The sequence below is a fragment of the Theobroma cacao genome, chromosome 1 (assembly GCF_053813885.1).
Source record: "Theobroma cacao isolate CCN51 chromosome 1, ASM5381388v1, whole genome shotgun sequence".
Taxonomy (NCBI): Eukaryota; Viridiplantae; Streptophyta; class Magnoliopsida; order Malvales; family Malvaceae; genus Theobroma; species Theobroma cacao.
This window is the reverse complement of record NC_142639.1, coordinates 15,168,478-15,189,750: the sequence shown is the minus strand read 5'-3', so window position 1 is coordinate 15,189,750 and position 21,273 is coordinate 15,168,478. Positions and strand designations below refer to the sequence as shown.

The window sequence follows — 21,273 nt, the reverse complement described above, 5'->3', positions numbered from 1 at the left end:
CATGCTTGGCCCAGATGCTCTCGCAACTCAACAATGTGCCTTACCTAAGCCCAACATGCCAAGGCCCAAGTTTAATTGCTGATGCTACAAACCCAGTTACGCATAATATAAACCAGTTGCTTACAGCGGACTTGATTCAAGTCTATGTGGAAAGGTAGGCCCATGCTCTAATTTTATTAAAAATTTTGGACTTATAATGGAAAACTTAGGTCCCTTTGCTAACCACATGCCCAATTAAATATCTAAACCAATTTGGTGTTTAACCAGTTTAACCCGCCCTAATCCCACTTGGTGATAGAACTCAATTGTCAAGTTGACCTATTTCTCTTAAATGCTTTTGACATGTTTTATCCTCACCCACAAACTAGCAGTTGCGACTACACTACTTGCAAACTAGTAGCCTTGTAAGTTCTTTTTTGAACACCCATTAAAAACATGCAGATTTGGAAACGACTAAAACAACTAACTCTGAAGATCACCTTGATGAGCTGTGCTTGGTAGATTTTCTTGAAGAAGGGATACTTGCAAAAACTACAAGGAAATTTAAGAAATTAAGGAAGAAGGGGATTAAAGGTCTCACCAAGAAGACATGCCCACCAAACCCGAACAGTCCATCTTTAGCCTCTACCTTTTTTAATGTTGATATTAGCCACCGAAATGAATTATTTTAAAAGAAGATGAAGATATTTGGAAAACTAGTTTAAAGCTTGAGCCCACACCAAACTACCTAGAAAATCACATTTTGAGCAAAATTTAGAAAATAGCCAAATGGGTCGTCATTTCATGCTGTATGTGCTAAACTAATTGAGCTATTTTGGAATATATTTGCCTTGGTCAATCTATTATTATAGGTCACTTTTCCCTCACAATGCATTTAATGACTCGGAATGTAAAGGGTTCGGGTAATGCTACCAAGACAAGGATGTTAAAGAAAGCTACTTTTGTAAGCAAACCAAAGATAGTACATCTCCAAGAGAAAAAGCTATCTGAAAATGTGGATAGAGTAATGGAAAGATTATGGGCAATGAGCAATCTAGAGTGGTTATATTTAGAAATAGATAAGAGGTCCGATGGTATAATTACAATATGCAATAAGTCCCTTTTCACGTTAACAACTGCTTGGAGCAAATTTATTCTCTTGCAGAGCACATGGATTGTTCACTTTTCATGTAACATTGTCAATGTATATGCACCCTATGATGTTGACAATAAACAAGCTTTATGGTATGAACAAATTGGGCTTAAGTTGTCATTCAATAAATGCTAGTTATGTATAGGAGACTTCAACACAATGCTCAATTTGAAGGAAAAGATGGGTTGTCCTTAGAACATTTGGCATGTGTTAAATGAGATTGACGCACTTCAAGTTGCTCTCAGAGGATTATTTTCAACACTCTATGGGAAGGTAATTCTCTTACAAACATGCTATCTAAAATGGTGAAAGTGTGAGATTATGTTCTCACCAATGCTTTCAAAATGGTGGTAGCTTTGTCATTACTTTTCTCTCTTATATATGTTTCACATCTTCTATATGTAACTTAGCCTATTAGATGTGGTTTCATGTCCATACTAGCTCTACCAATTATTTGTCCGCATTTGTATTAATGAATTTTGTATGTTAGTTAGTTGGGTGCTTGCATTTCTATGTTGTACTTAGGTCACACTAACTCCTCACTACCTATAGCAGTTATTAATGAAATCCACTTTATTGGCAAAGAAAAAAAAAACACACAAGAAATAATATTTAAAGTGGTTTAAGGGTAAGCAAAAGTCAATTAAAACTGACTTAATTGAATTAATTAACAAAATTCAATTAATTTGGGTCAATTAATTCAATAAATGTGGTTAAATCAATTAAGGAAGCCAATTAAATTGGATTGATTCATTTAAAAAAGTTTGAAGTCAGTTAACCAAGTAAACCAAATTTGGATTTCATATTTTTTTAAAAAGCATTCTTGCATGTATGCATTTACATAATTTTTTTCATACTCATATATAAATTAAAGGCTCAAATTGCATTATCAATTGCACGAAGCTGTTGTTCAGGGGAATGGTGTTAATCTGGATGGTCGAAATATCATGGTGAATAGAACCATCTCTAAGAGGCCTGGAATCTTAGGCAAGGAAGTTGTTATTGGTAAAGTGAGTTAAGGTCCAAAAGAACATTTAAAGAAATTTTCCTCAAAGGCTTGGTGAACAGAGATCTTCAAAATCCTACCCTAACAAGGGTATCCCTTGACAAGCAAATTCCTAGCCTGTTGATCTCATTGTGTCCATTTCAGATAAAGAAATTGAATGGACCAAAAAAAGTGCCATTGCTATCTTGAAAGAGGGTACCTTTCTGAATTTCATTCAATCTAGCTTGTGTCAGCAAGGTATTCCTATGACTATTCATTCTTATGGTTTTCTGAAGGCCATGTTCATTTTCGGGGACTTGGAAGAAATGAAGATCATCCTTGCCGATTATCCTGAACTATTAAAGCCATCGTTTTTTAGCATCATATTGTTAACTGTGGCTGTTGAAGGTGATAAAAAAGCAATTGGATTAAAATTGAGAATTTTTCTCTTCATTTCTGGTGTGATCCTATGTTCAGGAAAATTAGTAATTTATGGGGACGAGTCATTAAAATTAACAATACCAGCAGTCGTTTGGAGCGATTGGATTATGCAAGTGTTCTTATCATGGCAGACAAGGATGTGGTTATTCATGCTTGGAAAAAGGTTACTATTAATGGATCTAGGATGGTTTTGAGATTTAGTGTGGATTTGAAGTCCAATGAAAGGGCAAAGGCACTATTAGAAGCCACCAAAAACTGTTCCAAAAGCAAGCTTCTTAACCGGACATCCACTCAGGAAGACTCAACCGACATGTTCCCCTAAAGGGTAAAGGCTAACTTATCTTTTCCATATGGAAAATTGAATTTTGAATTGAAAAAGTTAAGTGCGTAATGCAATTGGAATCAAGGAGTGCATAGTGATGTCGAGCCTGTGGTTAACAGAACCAAGCCCACCTTTGATCTTAACATCAGCCCATTTTCATTATGTCATCACTGCATTCACCAATCAAAGGTCAATCTCAAGTGCCCAATTAGGCTTTACTTATTTGAAAAGTCTGAATCCAATGCCTCTTCAAGCCCATGGGGTAGATCTGAAGATTGTCTAATACTTGTGAAGAAGTCCCTCGATCTTTATGACGATGTTGTTCTCATCTGACAAGGGTGATGGCCAAGGCTTCAATTGAGGAATACCATTGCTTGTCAGAATTGGAGCTATTGAGTCAAGCGACTTTTGCACTGTTTGATGGCATTGTGAAGGAGCAAACTTCGTTTCAACTGATTTGTAGCACCATAAAGCCTATTCACCCTTCTGAACTAAGCGATAAAGAAGCTGAGCGGCATGTTGAGGCCTAAGTTAACGATTCTTGAGAAGTGGTAATGGTGACTTGGATGAATTTCTTACTTTAAGAGGCTACGGCAGTTGTGATTCCCACCATTGAAACGGACGAGCCTAAATTAGTTATCATAAACCTGGTGTGTGAGGAAAATACTTGTGCTAAAAATTTGGGTGATGAAAAAAATAGTGAAGTGGAGTCCACCACTGTCGTTCGTTCCAGATAGAATATGACCCGGGCTGGCACAAGGCATGGAAAAGGAAGAGGGTCTAGGAGAAATGCCTCACAAGGGGGAGGTAAAGAAGAATTGAGATCGTTTGAAGGTTAGATGAACATATTACTAGTGATGACATCGCCATGAGAAATTCAATAACTATTAAAGAAGCTACTAACACATTGGAGAAAAAAGGTTGGTATGGTTTTTGAACATGATGATTCAGACATGGTTAGTGTATTTATTAGAATTGATGAAAGAAATGTTTGATCTTTATTTTAGGTTGTTTGTTTGTTTTAGCTATGTTGCAATTTTCATCTTTTTTGTTAGTGTGTATGTTCATTACCATCTTACATGACTATTATTTCTTGGAATATACGAGGTATTGGGAGACCTAAGAAAAAACGTGTTGTGCAATGCCTTTCATTAAAGCACAAGCCAAATTTCTTATTGCTTTAGGAGACAAAATCATAGAATGTTGATTTAGGAATTGTTGATAGAATCTGAAGAAGAAGGACATGTGGTTGGATTGCTTCCAATGCTAATGGAGCTTTAGGTGGCTTAATCACTTGGTAGAGAGATGATTATTTTAAAGTTCAGGAATTAGTGGTAACTAGAAGGTTCATTCTCATTAAAAGTACAATTTAGGGTCTTAATGATTTTGTTGGCATTGGAAATATCTATGGTCTTAACGTTGAGGGTGAACAGTCTCTTTTTGGGGAAAACTTCTTCAAGCCATCAGGGTATGGGACATTGCCTGGGTTATTGGCAATGACTTTAATATAGTAAAATGCACTAAAAAAAGATTTGGGTGCAATGTTGTTGAAAATACTCTAATTCAGTGCAGCAATTTTATTCAGGAGATAGAACTTTTGGACATGCCATTGAATTGTAGTAGCTTCACTTGGGGCAAATGTCGAGAAGGTGTTTCTTTCAATAAACTAGACAAGTTCCTTATTGTGGTTGAGTTAATGGAGAAGTGGTCGGGTTTAGTTTAACTTTGTCTTTTGGCATCTATATCTAATCACAACCCGTTCATGATTTGTCTTGAGGAGTTTAATTGGGGCCCAAACCCTTTTCGATTTTACAACCATTGGCTGGAGGAGCATTCTTTCAGTGACATGTTTTTAGAGGCATGGCACGAGACAAAAAGGTTTATAGGCAAGTCGAAAGCGATTTGGCTCAGATTGAGGGGTATCAAACAACCTATTAGGTAATGGTAATAGAGGATATTTGGGAACATGAGTGTTGTGATTCGTACACTTAAAGCTAAATTTCATAGTATTGAAGTCAACATCTAGTAAGGAAATTCTGATGTTAGGTTGAGGAAAAATCTTATTGAGAAGAAAAGCGAGCTTTAGAGACTTTTAAGAATTGATGAGAAAGCAAGGCACAAAAAATCCCGAATTAAGTGGTTTCTTGAGAGGGATCGTAACATGCGCTACTTCCATAATGTAGCGTCTTCCAGGCGAAGATCTAACTATATTGTTAATCTTAACTATCCTGGTAGGGAACTTACTGATTTGGTTGAAATTAAAGAAGTGGTAGCTTGTCATTTTGAAGATATCTACAACCATCGAACTTTGGTGAGATTGAGGGAGCTTAACTGCCTTGTTGCCATTGTCAAAGAACAGTCAGTTGCTTTCCTCGATTCTCTTTTATCTGAGCAGGAAATCTAGGATGCCATTGATAGTTGTAAAGGTAACAAAACCTTCGGCCCTAACAGTTTCAATTTTTGGTTCGTCAAAAAATAGTGGAAGGTCATCAAAAATGATGTGATGGATTTTGTCATCGAATTTAGAACTTCAGGATTAAAGGCAAAAGGATCAATGCTTCTTTTATCACTTTGGTGCCTAAGAAAGACAATAGAAGCTCTCTGAATGACTTCTGCCCTATTAGTCTTATTGGTTACATTTACAAGATTATTACTAAAGCTTTAGCTCTTCAACTACAAAAAGTTATTGATGAGGTTGTAGGGTTAACCAATTTGCCTTCGTCAAAGGAAAACAGCTCCTTGATTGTGCTTTCATCGCCAATGAAATGATTGACTCCATAAAGAAGAATAGCAAATGTGGGATCTTTCTCAAAGTTGATTTTGAAAAGGCTTTTGATAGCTTCTCTTGGGATTTTCTTGATTTCGCTAAGAAGATGATGGGATTTGAAAACAAATGGCGTATGTGGGTTAGATCATGTGCCACCACTGCCATAGTGTTTGTTCTTGTTAATGGCTCGCCTTCTAAAGAGGTTCACATGAAGAAAAGGCTATGTCAAAGATGTCCTCTCTTACCTCTGCTTTTTAATAGTGTGGTTGAAGTTCTTAATGCCATGTTGTTTAAAGTTGCTGATCTGCAACCCATAAAAGGAATTGAAGTTGGCTCCTTAGAAGTTAATGTGACCTATTTGCAATACGTTGATGACATGGTAATCATCTGTGACCTAGATCCTATCTTTCTCTTTAATACTAAATGATTACTTAGATGTTTTCAAGTTGTCTCTAGCCTTAAAATTAATTTTCAAAAGAGCTTTTTATATTGTGGGACTGGATCAACAGTTGACAAGGTAGTGGGTTGATCTTGTTGGCTACCAACTCGAGACTCTTCTGTCATCTTACCTTAAACTTCCTTTCGGTGTCCCAGCTAGCTCTATCACCATCTGACAGCCTCTCATACAAAAGTTAGAAAGTAAATTAGCAGCATGGAAAGCTAAAGTGTTATATATTTGTGGGCGAGTTACTTTGTTGAGATCTGTCATGAACAACATGCCTCTTTTCTTCATGTCTCTTTTCCAGAAGTCGGTAAAAGTCAAGAAACCCATTGAAAATATCCAAAAGAGGTTCTTATGGGGTGGTCCTAATCTAGTTCGTAGATTGCATCACGTCAAATGGGCTAATGTGTATAATTATAAAGATTTTGGTGGACTTTGGATGATCGAACTTGGACTCAAAAACAGGGTTCTTCTCAACAAATGGTTATGGAGGTATGGTAATGAATCAGGAAGTTTTTGGAGGTAGATTGTTGACGTTAAACTGGGATTAGGTCACAACAGCCTTACTCCGAGTCCTAACGGCAACAATAAAGCCTCTTCCATGTGGAAAAATACAACCAAGCCTCTTTATGGGAGATGTGAGTATGGCAATTTTGTTTATGAGGGCACCCATCTCTTTTTGGGTGATGGTAGTAAAATCGACTTTTAGTAAGACAGAATGGATCGAATGCTTCATTCTCAAATATGTTTTTCCACGAGTCTTTGTTCTCGCTCTTTAAAAAAGATGGGAAAATTTGTGAATTTGATGAATGGTCCGAGAATAATTGGGCTTGGAAAATTGAACTTTGGAGATGCGTCTTTGGTTGGGAGTGTGAGCAGTGGGACTATTTTAACTCAACCTTGGATAATCAGGTTATGGACAAAGTCTTCCCTAATAAACTCATTTGGAAATGGACCCTTCAAGCCAACTGTACCTCCAAATCTTTTTGTCGACAAGTCATGCTCACTAATACCCATAGTGTTAATCACTGGAAGTTGATATGGTCGAGTTTAGCTCTTTTCAAAATCAAGATCTTTTGCTGGCAGCTCGTGAGAGGTCGTTTGGCTGTAAAAGAGACACTCGCAAAGAAAGGTTACTTGTGCCAGTAATGCTGAATTGCTTGCTATCAATGAAGCTGCAACGATTTTTGCAGCTTTAAGGTGGTGCTCTTCCCATTCTTTATTGACTGACTAGGACTCCAAAAACGTCATTGACTGGCTCAAAAAGCCATCTGAAGTTCCATGGAAATTAAGGCCGTTAATTATGAAAATCCTTAAGATTCTTTGTACAGTCGGAAACCGGAATATTAACCACATTCCTAGATTTGCTAATGACAAAGCAGATCACCTGGCCAAAAAGAGTTTGTCACGCTCACAACTCACAACTCACAACCTTTGCTCTGGATTTGTGTGAACAAATAATTTTCCTCTGGTTGTGCTTATGGGTTCCTATCGATTGCTATGTTCCTTTTGTCTTTTGAGTTTTTCCTCCTGCTACTTTTTATTTGGATGAACCTTGCTAGGCTTGAGTTTGATCCTCGTTGGATTGACCCCTTTGTACGGGTTTTTGTTTCTCCCTTTACCTGCTAGTTAACCAAGCAAGATCAGTTATTGTGGAGTAAAGTTGAACTTCCTTTTGTTATCCACTACTCCTCCTTTTGTATCATTTTTGGCTCTTTTGCATATGAAATATACATATCTTGCTTATCCCAAAAAAAAAAAAAACACATAATCCAATTAGTATTTTCATTTTTGTTGAATTTCAAGTTTTATTTGTAGATAAATATATAATCCATGCCGATATTCAACTTTTCAATACAATAAATCCTTGTTTAGACATTAATATCATTGATATAATCATATAAAATACCTATATAAAATTAAACATAATGCAAAATATAATGACAGCTATATCAAAATTTCTTATTATATAGAGATTACAAACAGTACAGAACATCCAAAAACAAATACCAAATTCATATTAATAATATAATAAAAGTTATACCATATTACTATAGTATAATATATAGTATAGTAATATTTAGTGTATTACTATATGAGTATATTAATAAGTTACTATTTTAATATAATAAGTAATATTGTATTACTATAGTATAATATACTGTAATATATTAAATGTTAATTAAATTACCATATTAATAAGTTATTTTATTATATTAATAATTTAAATTTTCATATAGTTATCATTATATTTTGCATTATGCTTAATTTTATATAGATGTTTGATATGATTATATCAACGATATTCATGTCTAAAGAAAGATTTACTATGTAAATTGACTTTTTTTGCATTGGAAATTTTTAATATAGCCATGTATTATATATATATATATATATATATATAAATTTAGAAATAAAAAAAATAAAATAGCAATGAGATTATGTAATTTATTACTCTTATTTTATTTTTTGTTGTTTGATGTCTTGATGATCAAATTTAAACCCTTTATTCATATATAAGTACAAAAAACTGTGTGAATGCATACGTGTAAAAACAAAAACCTTTAAAACATATTAAATTCAAAATCGATTAAGTTGATTAGCAGGTTTTAAAATTTTTTAACAGAATTGACCCAGTTTAATGGATTTAACCAAATTTTTTAAACGACTTAATTAATTTAACTAAATTAACATATCCTGAATTTGATCAATTAATTCAATTAACTAACTTTTGCTTACCTCTTACGTTAGAAAAACTTGAAAACGACAGTTATACCCCTCTCGTACGTATATTAGGAGGGAATTCCTCGTTTCACGCAAAAAGATTATGTTATCTTACGGTTCTGATTAATTAGTGGTGGATCCCACTTAACAAGATCTTCCAATGGGTGATGCATTCTTGTTGTGACATCGGAAAACAACAACGAAATTCATATTCATATCCAACAATGAGAATAGAAAATGACCATATATTTGTAGTTGTTGCATAACTTTTTCTTCTTCTTTTCTTATCATTGATAATGAACATTGAACCCCTTGGATTTACAGTTGTTGACAAAATACAGACGTTACTTAATCACACTACCTGTACAAGCTATAGTCAACATACAAATGTTATAAGCAATGGTGAACAAACTGAAGCTCTACTCAATCCTCATGCTGAGGTCTTCTTTTGACTAATCACAGCCAGATATTTTTCTTTTTCATTTTTAATCACCAGTAATCTCCACAAGAACAATTCCCATTCTCAAAGTGGTGGAATCTTCTGCGATCCCTCACCACAATTTTCCTCCTAGTAATCTTAGCAATGAGCTTGATCGTTGAGTGGCAATCATCACAAACCCTTAAGTTCTTCACAACCCTTATTGTGGTAAATGGTTTAGTAGAGATTAGACCATAGCATATTGCAAGCCTCTCGCTATGTATTGCTAAAGCCTGCTCTTTCTCCCAGTCTTCAATATCATGCAGAACAACCTCTGTTGCCGGAGTATATCCAGCTTCTCTTAATATTTGGTTCAATTCCTCTAACTTCTCATAGATTTTTCCCTTTTGAGGGTGCCTTAGGTCTCCCAGAAGAAACTCGTGGATTTCATTATTCACTTCAATGGAACTACAAGCTGGTTCTTTTTGTATTCCATCCTCCTTCATCTTTGCCCTGATATGAGCCGCTTCTTTCCATTTCCCTAATGAAGCATAAACATTTGATAGCAGAATGTAAGTCCCAGAATCTACAACTCCATGATTTACTAAGATTCTCGCAACTTGCTCTCCTAATTCAAGGTTTCCATGGATTTTGCAAGCACTTAGAAAAGCCACCAACATGACATGATCTGGTGCTATTTTCATGCTTCTAATAAAATCAAAAGCCTCTTTAAGACGGCCTACACGACCAAGAAGGTCAACAATACATCCATAGTGCTCAACCTGTGGCTGAATCCCATAATCTCTAGTCATAGAGAGGAAAATCTCAAACCCAAAATCTACCAAACCTCCATGACTACAAGCATTCAGAACAGCAACAAAGGTAACACCAGTTGGCAAAAGCCCTTTCTTAATCATTACTTGAAAAATCTCAATAGCTTCAATACTCTTCCCATGCATCGCAAGCCCTGAAATCATCAAATTATACGTAATCACATTTCTCTCTTTCATCATTGCAAAAACTCGCTCTGCCTCATCGATATCACCACACCTCGAATACATATTGATCAATGCTCCCCCCACAAAATGACTAAGCACTATCCCATGCTCTTTCCCCATGTAAGAATGAACCCATCTTCCAAGCTCTAACGCTCCCAGATGTGAACAAGCAGACAAAACACAAACAATAGTGATCTCATTAGGCCTCACATTCTCTTTTTGCATTTCCCTGAACATCTCTAAAGCCCCATTCATCTCCCCATTCCTGACCAACCCGTCAATCATTGCAGTCCAGCAAACAGTATCCTTAATCCGTACCCGATCGAAAACCTCAATTGCCTGCTCAACCAGTCCATGATCAAGATAACAATTAATCATTATTGGTGACGCGACAACATCTCTCTCCACCATTTCATCAAACACCTTCCTTGCATCATCAAATTCCCCACACTTCCCATAGAATTCCAACAGCTTCATGGTTATCGATCTATTCGAGCTTAACCCAAGTTTCAAAGCTTGGCAATGAAATTCTTTTCCTTCTCTCAAGGCAAAATGAGACCCACAAGCTTTCAAAACAGAGGTGATCACATACTTATCCGGCACGATAAATCGATTAATCATTTGAACATAAAGGCTAATGCCATCAGAGTAAGAACCAGCCAAAACAAACCCATCAATGAGAGCAGTGTAGAGGAACACATTTGGGTTATGTGTTTGTTGAAAAATCTTGGAGGCATAGTTAATGGAGTGGAAGGTGGAGCTAAGACGAAGAAGCTCGAAGAGGATAAAAGGATCTTGGTCATGGCCGGTTCTAATGATTTTGGCATGTATTGGTAGGGTTTGGTTGATGCGTTTGCAATTTTTTAAGAGTGAAATGAATTCTTTTCTTTGTAGAGTAGAGTTGAAGGAATATGGATTTGAATTTGGCGGGTAAGTAAAGTTTCCTACAACGGCTAGAGTGGAGTAACTCATTTCTTGTCCTTTCAACTGTTACTGCTGTAACAATGTGCATTGTATTTATAACATAGCCTGCTTCTTGTTTCGTTTGCTCATACAAAAGCTAATTGAACTTGATCTTTTCCTCTCTTATAAATGCTTTAACTCTTTAAAATTTCCTTTAAAGACAGTTAAGTAATTTTAGGTTCCAGTGGTTTTGCATATCTTTTGCTTTTTCTTTTTAGGAAAGAAATCTTCTTTATTAACTTTTTAATGAAGATATCCACTAATTTTATACTTTTAAACAAATTGAGGATCAAAATTTATCCATTTCATTCTCATAATCTTCCTACAAAATTTAAGATTCAGTTATATTCATTAATTTTAATGTACATTAGTCACCCTAAGATTAAGTACTAGAGATGTCCACTACTTTTTACTAGTGAAGAGAATGAAGTAATGGACATCTCTACTATTTCTTAGCAATGGGTTTTTGCAGGAAATTAATGAAACAGGAAAAGGAAGTGGATACGAAATCAAAAGTTTAAGTGTAAAACACAATTAAGTCAAATGATTAGTACAGCAGATTGGATTAAACAAGGAAAAACTAATTTTGGGTTACAAAGAATTATCCTGCTATCTTATATAAACGAATTTAATTGCTAGAATCAAGCAAAGGTATGTTGTCGACAGAATAAAATGCTATCAGCAGCGGGAACCATCAAAGCAAGCGTGAACAACCTCAATGAGTTGCTTCAGAAAAACCAATTCCCAGTAGTGTTGCTGAGCCAGAAGATTAAAGGAAACTGAGCAAGGGCAATGGAGAGCAAGAGATAATGGTGCCTGCTTGAGTCATAACTTCTAATCTCTGCAAACAGAGTTCTTTTCATTGTCTTCACCAAGAAGGTGCCCATGCACAAACATATCCACAGAACTATAAAGTAATATGCATAGCTTAAAGTGATCCTTGCCACCACGGCGACGCACATCCCAGTGAAAGAATATCCAGCATAGGCTATCATGTCAAGCAATGGGGACTCTCCTCCCCCTAGTGAAAGCAATGATATCTTCAGCAGCATCACTTGGAGAAACCAGCCCAACATTCCTTTAACAAACTGCCAATTCAAGGCCTCTGGACTAAACCTGGCATGAATTAGAGAATTGAAGATTGTTATATAATGATAACTTTGAGGCTCTAAAAGCATTCCAACAGTCCAAACTTACTTTCCTGAAAGACCTAATGAGATGCCAGCAAGAACCAAGTAGGTAGCAAATGCCATAAATGGAATGTATAAATCAGGGGCATTTATGTCATTAACAGGAGCTTTATAAGATAGCTTGCCTCCGACTGGCTCTGTAATTCTTGTCCAGTGACCCTAAACATGCAAAGATATAAATAAAGCAATCTTTGTCATTTATATATATATATATGTTGTCAATAGAAGAAAGGGTTGAGGTACTTAAGCCACTATTAGAAGCTTGTGCTTACTCTGTGTAGAAAAGGAAGCAGAATAATCTTCAGTTTATTCCTGACATAATGATCATTCACTTGGAAGTAATATTGAGGATCAGAGAAGTACTTGCTTATCTGTCAAACGAAAACAGTTTGCAAATTCAAACTGTTGAATTCTTAATCACAAAAAATACATAATTTTCATGTAAAAATTCATCTACCAAAATGGTTAAAAGGGAATGGACCCACTGATCAGGAGGTTATCTTTACCTCTTGGAAGCATGGAGCTATCAGAACGGCTAAAGTGGCACTATTAGGCTTTAAAAAGGAAATTGTAAAATAAATGCAGTTTTGTTCCCCTTGCAGGAAAGAAAATCCTGGACTCAGTAATGCATTTACTAAAGTGGGGCACAAGAAAGATTTTTGAGAGATTGGTTAACTGCCATGCATAATATCAGGAGGTTACTTTTGCATCTTGTTGATGTTGTAATAACTTATAACTTACATTGCTTTGTACGTAATCAGAGCCTGACCCAAAAAGTTTCCCTCCATATGCCCCTAATCCTCCTCGAATGAGCCCAGAACCAGCTCCATAAAATGAATTTCCAAAAGGACTGGATGGGGGATTTAGCAGTGGTCCTGACACTCCAGGCAGGGGTCCTCGATTATCATGCATCTCTGTTATAAGTCAATATATGCATTTGTAAGAAGAGCTGAAGAGTTTGCAAGTCAATCACAAGGTAGGATTAAGAAATGGAAAATCATCTCAATTGCATACCAGAATTTTATGGACACAAGGATCCTTCATTTGCTTGAAAAATAGTTACAGTAATACAGAGAAATAAACAGTTGATTACTAAGTTCACATCTAAACCTGAAGAATGCAAAATTTTAGAATATTGTCCAGCAAGGCTAGGTTGCTTATACTTCTATCACAACCACATTAAGACTAGATAACCTTTTTGTTTAAATCCATTTCTAACTCTCTTCTTCGAACCATTTGTTTTTCTACCTAAGCAACCTATATTACTCTTGATCGACATCAACCACAAACATACTGAAATCAAAGATAAATATGTCAACAAGGTATATAGCTCAGACAATAATCAAGATCTGATTAGAAATAATACGACGGCATATATACAAGTTTCATACTACACAATGTTCTATCAGGTTCGATTCAGTGAAAGACTATAGCCAAATCTCATAATTGCTTCTTATTTTCTAGATCAGAAACTCACAAATAATCCTACAATTAGAAAAAGAAAAAGTCCCACAATAAAATGGGAGTGCAGCCCAAAATCAAAGCAACATATTGTCACTTGAAGAACACATTTTTGAGTGTTACATTAAAGTTCCTCCTGTGTTAATCCCAATTTATGAAAAAGCCTCGAAGATTAAAATTTTAGAGTTATGCCCACATTTTCCCACCAAACTAACCCCTGGGCTTCCAAGAAACATAGCAATTTTCTGTTATGCTAGCTCTGTTTTTCCATCAACACATAAAATTCAGTTGAAGGTGGGATAGGATAGAAGATTGTAAGTGATTCCCAGATCAGAGATCCTTGGTTTTCAATAATAAAGCAAAAGGTTTACATTACAAAATAAGAATAAGCAAATGATGTTCCATAGCAAAGAGGGAGAGAGAAGAGCACCTTAGAGTATCTGTTGGTCGGTTGTTCTTGTTGTATCAGTTGGTCGCAAAAGCTTTTTGCCCGACGTCACTGCGTTGAAAATTCAAGCCGGTTTGGTTACACGGGGTGTTGTTGTTCTCCTCGCTGAAGAAAACGTCGTCGTTTTGTTTTTATTTCACTGTGCTATTATCTTGTGGGTGACGTACCTCCAAGTCTGCCGTTACCCCACCGTATGACTTTGAGTGATGTTTTTATACTCATTTTGCCCGTTTAGAAAAAATGAAATCATACATTTCAGTATTACATTAATTATTTTCGTGTCTAGATAAGGTTCTTACTTGCGAAAACGTTGGAAGGTAAAATGTAGAAAAATAAGAGGAATGAATGAAGCAATTAATGTTGAAAGAATGGATTAGAAGTTGGTAGCTTCGTTTTCTTTTCCTTGTTCAGATGGACAACGATTTCCAATGTCCCATCTGTCCAATTAATGAGAGTAACAACTGAGTAAGAGAGGGAGTACATGACGTGAGATTAAAATTTTGTATACTATCATTGCAGAATCAAGATATAGTCCATCACGTAAAGCACAAGCAGTCTGTCTTTCAAGAAAAATACAAGATAGCCAGATGCAGCCACTTGACTTTGTTTAAACAATTTGGAGAGAATGAAATGTTATGCTGTGGCCGTTAAACCCCCAAGGCTTCATTCCACGTTTATTTCTTCCAATTGTCTGTCGGATCTGTGGGGACAAGCCCTCAAACATAAAAAGGAACAACACCAACAACAAACAAACATAGAACCCATCGCAATACACTATGTTTGGACCAATCAAGATGCACTTGCTATCTCAATTGGACATAAGACTTGAAACAACGAAAAAAAACACAGAAAAGAGAACAGTTTTAAGGTTTTATCAGATGTAGCAACATCAGGCATTCAGCCTGGTTATTGCATTTTCATGCTCATGGATATTCCCCACCTCACTTCTAGGATATTGAATCCAGGAACTAAGCCATGACAAGATTGATGCACTTCACTATTCAACACATTCAACACACGGTAAAATCCATATACTGAATTCCACTTTGCACTACTTGCTGTTGCTGACAATTAAATGCTAAACATACGAAATGTCAAACTTCATACTAAGATTACAAGTGCATACCTTCACATCAAGGGTCAATTAGAAATGCATGCCCTTCTAGTTTCTATAATACTAGTAGGAATAAGAAGACTTATACTCTGCTAGTATATTAAGGTATTGTGAAACTCAACATGTAATTCCAGGTATAGAGCTTGTGTCATGCAGGCAAGATCAATCATGCCATTAAAAATGACTTCATTATCCAACAAGAACGCAAACAAAATAAATTGTGGTATAAAATGAAACAATCGTAAATGAAATCCCTGACTAGATAATCTATATAATACTCTAAAGTAACATGAATTGTGACCAAAAAAAAAGGAAAGATCATGCCATCAAGAGTAATGGTCCTACAACAGTCCTACCATTAAGAGTCAACAAGCAAGCCAAGATATGGATATCGAACATTCAATTAAAGAGAAACAAACACAATGATTGAAATTTAAAATATATCTATCTATCTATACATTATAATTAAGCAAAACAGGCCATCACTAGAATTATCTGCAAGTATAAACCATTAGAGAGGGTATATGCATCTTGCATTACAACAGTCCTCTTTGCAGCAACTCAATATTTCTATATATGGGAAATGAATAGTATAATACAACAATTTCAAGGATAGAACGAAAAATGCTATGAAGACTTACGGAAGAATATATCAATCTAATGCTAATATAAATTTAAATCAACTATCAATTGCATACAATTCTAATGTTAGCATAAATATACAAGAAACTGCAAATGACCTCCAACAGCCTTTAACTAGATGAATCAGTATACCTATCAACAAAATTTTGGTTACCAACAACAACAAAAAACGTAGTCAAAGGCAGTCCGAGCTAAAGCGTACACATCTATGGCATACAGAAGATAAAAAACTTGAAAAAGCTAATTTACATACATATCATCAACTTGGGTTGATATATTTTACTCATTAGCCCTGGACGTGGTTTGTCATCCCCTTGGTGCCTTTTAGTGTTTTGCCTTCACTTATCTATATAGATAAAAAAAGAAAGGGAAAACAAACCAATTATCAACATTAAAAAGGGGCAGTAGGGATACATGCAGAATACAAGAGAGTCCATGCATGCAGACTTACCCCACCAGGCACAAAGGAAAGAAACAAGAAAAAAGAAAGTTTCTAATACCTAAGTTCTGGTACCAATCAACTACAACACAAGCTTGGGAAGCCTTAATGCATTGAGAGTAAAATTTCTTATTGAAACCTCACCTAACATCTCCAGGTTTCAGGTTAACTGGTTCTTAACAAGGTACCAAAGCCTCTTTGTCCACGCTTTCTACCAAGTGAATTGCACATAGGAATCGTGTTGTCTCTACTTATAGAGGTTGTCTCTTCTGGCAAGTTAGCTATGTAAGCCGTATGAGTGGTTAAGTAAACAAGAACAATGGCCTATTATAGTGTGCACATGTAACTCACTACTCATCATTAACTGAGCAGGCTGATCTTTATAGGCAAAAATTGCTAGATATGTGTAAAGAAGTAAGAACAGGCAGAGACTAGGGCCAGGGATTATAAGTTTTGCTGGCAAAAAATTCATTAAGAGATAAAACCTCATTAGCAATCATTCTTGAGGTTGCTTGGTCATGCAGTCTGCTTTATTTGGAAAGAAAGGAATGACAAGGAGTGTGGAAAAAGTCCTCAGCCTCCTTCAGGCATTTTCCCCATATAGCTGATGTTATCTGAATTACAATCAACTGTCGCTTGAAAATTTGCCAACAAGCCTTAACCAAAGCTCTCTGTCAAAGTTGGGGTTTAAATAAAGGAACATTAGATCGCCACTCTGCATATTGCTAAATCATTAATTTGATGCTATGATTTGCTATTTCACGATTTAATTTTCTATCTGTTTCTTGCTGTTGCTTCACTGCTATTCCACAGGTTTGGCACTCTTTATAGAAGGTTATACAGCATTCCTGCTTCCTTTTGGTGATGAAAATTTTAGCTATCCCAAAAAGGCTGTTGTAGGGAAGTATGAAAAGATGGGTTTTACACTAATATCTAGGTTCTAGAGTAAACTGAGGTCCAACTGGATATTTATGCAAAGAATTAGCGCCTGCAATGCACTTTGGTACTGGTTTGACATATAATGAAAAAACCAAGGTTTAGATAGCCATTTTTGGCTACCATGTTATGACTTTAAACAGTATATTAGGGTTAGGGTTGACATATGATGGTTTCTTTAAAGTCGGATCAGTTAGAATTTGGCAGATTAAAAGTCCAAAGAAAACATGAAAGCTGATAAAATCTCATAAAAAATGTTGAGGTTCACATGTACTGAAATCTCACATCACTTAGAAACTGGGATGTAAAGGTAGCATATATACATGGAGGATCCAAGAACCTATAAGCTTAGGCCTCTGGGTTCAAATGGTGTCCAGCATGTATGTATGAGTCACTTTGGTATGCTCCTTATGAGCTCAAGGTTTGGCTTATCTCCCTAACAAAAAGAAACATAATAGCTGCTCAAATCTCATAAACTTATTCTCTATTGCAAGGATAAGATCAAATATCAGTATATGCAGACTGCTGTTATTCCTAGTCCCATAAGGACTTTAACAAAGATGTAGACCACCAAAGGAAATTATCAAATTTGACTAAAAAAACTGCTAATAATGAAGAAAGAGCTGATAACACAAGGAAAATACCAAAATAAAACCCTTATTAAACTCTCAAAACCTGCAATTTCCAGCAGATTTAGAAATTGCCAGAATAACTAGCATTTTAAACTCAAGACAAAAAGAAAATATACCTTTAACATGAAAGAGGCAAAAGATTTCAACTTAATAATATCCATCCAAGCTTAAATCAGTCCTACACTAATAGAGACCACAATTTCAAATATTGTTAGTATTTAATTTTGATTTTTCTTGGCATTTTTTATGTCTACAAATCACCTACCCTATAGAAAATAAATATACTTGACTCCTTGCAGTTGGTAATTCAAATAAAAAACCCAATTATAGTAGATCAATATAGCCTTCATCCCAAACTAGATGAGGTCAATATATACAGATATCCAACACATTTTTTAAATAAATTTATCTTTTTTTCCAAACAAGATTTATTTAACAAACTCAAGAAACTAAATTAACATGTTTAAATTTGCATTAGTAAATTTTTAAAGATTTTTGAAATTTTATTTTCATTATCTATTAATATCTTCAATCCCCCACATGTTTGCAATCTTGCAATCAAACTTGAGATTTATTGACTAATACATGCTATTTGATACCTTCTAGGCCAAAGTTTGCATGAGTGTAGAACAAATTTGGGAAAACTTAGCTAGCTACTTAGGATTTATGATGGTGAGCTTAGGTTAGAAAAGGATTTAGATCTGTGGCAATGGCAGAACTAAACCTTACGGTTTACAAATCAATTGAGAATTAAAAGAGTGCTGGAAATTCATGCACCAGCACAATTTGCATTTAGCAGTTTAAAGGGATTTTTTTGTGTTATGAAAATGCCGTAGCAACAAAGAGAGAAGAAGATGATGAAGAAAGAAAAAAAGCATAAACTATCTTCCTAAGCACACATGCCTAAATAAACAAAGAGAGAAGAAGATGAAGAAGAAAGAAAAAAAGCATAAACTATCTTCCTAAGCACACATGCCTAAATAAACCAAAGTACTCACAATTTAGTTGAACAAATGCCTGGCGAAATATGAAGATCACAAAGGTTCTTCTAGACTACTCGAAAACTAACTATTATTATCATCATGAAATCATTAGAGTTTGAAACTAGACTCAACTTATGGAAATTATAAGCCTTAGAAACTTAAATAAACCCAAGACCAGACCAAGCAGGCCACAACTATGCCTATTCCAGGAAGACATAAAATTAATAAAATACTCCTGCACACCAAAAACCACTTAACTGATAAATTAAACCTGCTAATGACCTTAGCCTTTGGCTTCAAAATAGGTTTAAAACTTTGAACAAAGCTGTCAATGCTCCATGCTCCATCATCACAAGCATAGGCCATTTTGCAGAAAAAAAAAAAAAAGTAGAATTGGTTTTTTTTGTCTCGAATGATTTTTTTGACGACCCTGCTCCAAAAAGGTAGAATTGATTTTTTTTTTGTCATTTATCACATGGTAAAGGTCATTATTGACATACATACAAATATTTTATAGTCAATCCAAAGTAATAAAATGACATCTTATTGCTGAGCAAAAATAAAATGACATCTTATGCTTGTAAGGCCAGTGGCAAGTAACAACCAGAATATCAAGGTTGCCCTGGGCTAAAACTACCTCCAAAAGATCTCTATATTGTATTTCCTTTCACATTCATCAAGCATCCCTTTTATAATTATGTCAACCTTAAATGTTCTGATAATTTCAATAAAGAAAACATAGAATATTAATATTACAGATCATGATTCTAATAACCTATAAATCCAAAGGAACTTTATCCAAGCAATCTACTCCATTTTAGATAAGGAATTATCCAAAACAATTTCCTGTGATTTTTTATTTTTCCAGTAGGAGTTGAGAAAAAGTTCTTATACAATAAGTCACATCCAGCAAGCACAGGCCAAGAACTTATCTAGAGAAATTTCTCTTTGACGTCAGTGAAAATTAAACAAGGAAGCTCTTGTACAACACACAGCATATAAGCCTATTATATTTACAGTTGACATGGAACAATGCAATCAAAGGAAGAACAGATCTTAAAATGTTGAAATAAGAAAAGAAGTTAAAAAGCCAACATGAATGGTTACCATAAAAGGATTCTAAGGAAAAATTGGTCTTACCTGTTGACAATAAAAGTTCCTTTTGCAATCATTGAAATATGCTTCAAATGATCACTAATTCAATATGGATCAAAATTAACAATAACCATTTAACCTGATTGTGAAAATAAATACAAACTACAAACAAAAGCCTGACACATCAAAACTGCATCATCTTAACTATGATAATGTAATTGTGTATGTCAAAACAATGAGGAAAAGAGGATCACTATATCTAGTAGGTAGACAGTAAAATCCTAAGAACATAATTTTTTTGTTTTGTTTTGAAGAGTAAGAACATAATTTTAATTAAAAGAATCCCAAGAATAAAATAGATAAATCATGTACCTGCTTGGATTAAAACCCCATTAAGCTATCTATTTCTAGTGATGAAAATAACTTCATTCCCTCAAATCCACTCCTCTGACGGATATACAAACAAGTTTAGATCTCACTTAAAGAATGCTAAACTAAATATTAAATTCTTCACACTAAAACTTAGTCTTCAAATCTTAGGGAGCATTTGGTACGAGGAAAGTGAAAGCCCATTCCCTGAAATGTGCCCAATTAAATTACATTACAGTATTTATTTTGCAACAAACCACTGCAATGTAAGATTGTAATGCAATCACATTACAGCCAATGGATGTAATGTGATTGTAGTTCAAAACTAAAGCAATTAGATTGCATTGCACTCTACAATGTTATCAAAAATATTTTTGCCTTTCAACTTTATTACCTTGTTAAAGATATTTTGCAATTTTATAATTTTTTATATAGATTTCGAGAGATGTCTGTTTGTTACCCTTGGTAGCCATTCTTTGTTAATAAAATTTATAGTCTTTTAAAGGAAAAAAAAATTAAAATAAAATATATAATATAAAAAATTAGATTAAGAAATGAAAATAAAATATATAAGATTGTAATAAGAATGAAAATAAAATATATGATATTGAAAATATATTTAAGAGATGATATTATATAAAAATTAACAATAAAAAATACAAGTATATTAAACTTACATTTTAATAAATAAGCGTAATTTTGGAAATTGACATTACATTACAGTAAAGTACTTGTGAAACAAATACTGTAATGTTATATTCTTTACATTTTA

The 21,273-nt window shown here is 34.8% G+C and overlaps 2 protein-coding genes across 2 annotated transcripts; both read right to left on the bottom strand.

The window, feature by feature from the left end:
- Window positions 1–9,061: 9,061 nt before the first annotated feature.
- Window positions 9,062–11,227, bottom strand: OTP80 (Tetratricopeptide repeat (TPR)-like superfamily protein). Its single transcript, XM_018118657.2, has one exon. It carries the CDS (start codon window positions 11,199–11,201, stop codon window positions 9,303–9,305), a length of 1,899 nt encoding a protein of 632 aa, XP_017974146.2. The 5' UTR covers window positions 11,202–11,227; the 3' UTR covers window positions 9,062–9,302.
- A 448-nt stretch (window positions 11,228–11,675) lies between these two features.
- Window positions 11,676–14,412, bottom strand: LOC18612610 (uncharacterized). Its single transcript, XM_018118841.2, has 5 exons — window positions 14,274–14,412; window positions 13,124–13,296; window positions 12,655–12,753; window positions 12,390–12,541; window positions 11,676–12,308 (listed from the first exon to the last, which is right to left on the bottom strand). The coding sequence occupies exons 2-5, from the start codon at window positions 13,292–13,294 to the stop codon at window positions 11,921–11,923; spliced, it is 810 nt and encodes a 269-aa protein (XP_017974330.1). The 5' UTR covers window positions 13,295–13,296; window positions 14,274–14,412; the 3' UTR covers window positions 11,676–11,920.
- Between the last annotated feature and the right edge of the window lie 6,861 nt (window positions 14,413–21,273).

Excerpts from the sequence above, each read along its gene's own strand:
- OTP80 (XM_018118657.2), bottom strand. The coding sequence starts at position 11,201 with ATGAGTTACTCCACTCTAGCCGTTGTAGGAAACTTTACTTACCCGCCA.
- LOC18612610 (XM_018118841.2), bottom strand. The coding sequence starts at position 13,294 with ATGCATGATAATCGAGGACCCCTGCCTGGAGTGTCAGGACCACTGCTA. Across the intron at positions 12,754-13,123 it reads CTGATTACGTACAAAGCAAT|ATAAGCAAGTACTTCTCTGA; the intron begins GTAAGTTATAAG and ends TTCGTTTGACAG. Across the intron at positions 12,309-12,389 it reads TCATTAGGTCTTTCAGGAAA|GTTTAGTCCAGAGGCCTTGA; the intron begins GTAAGTTTGGAC and ends AATTCATGCCAG.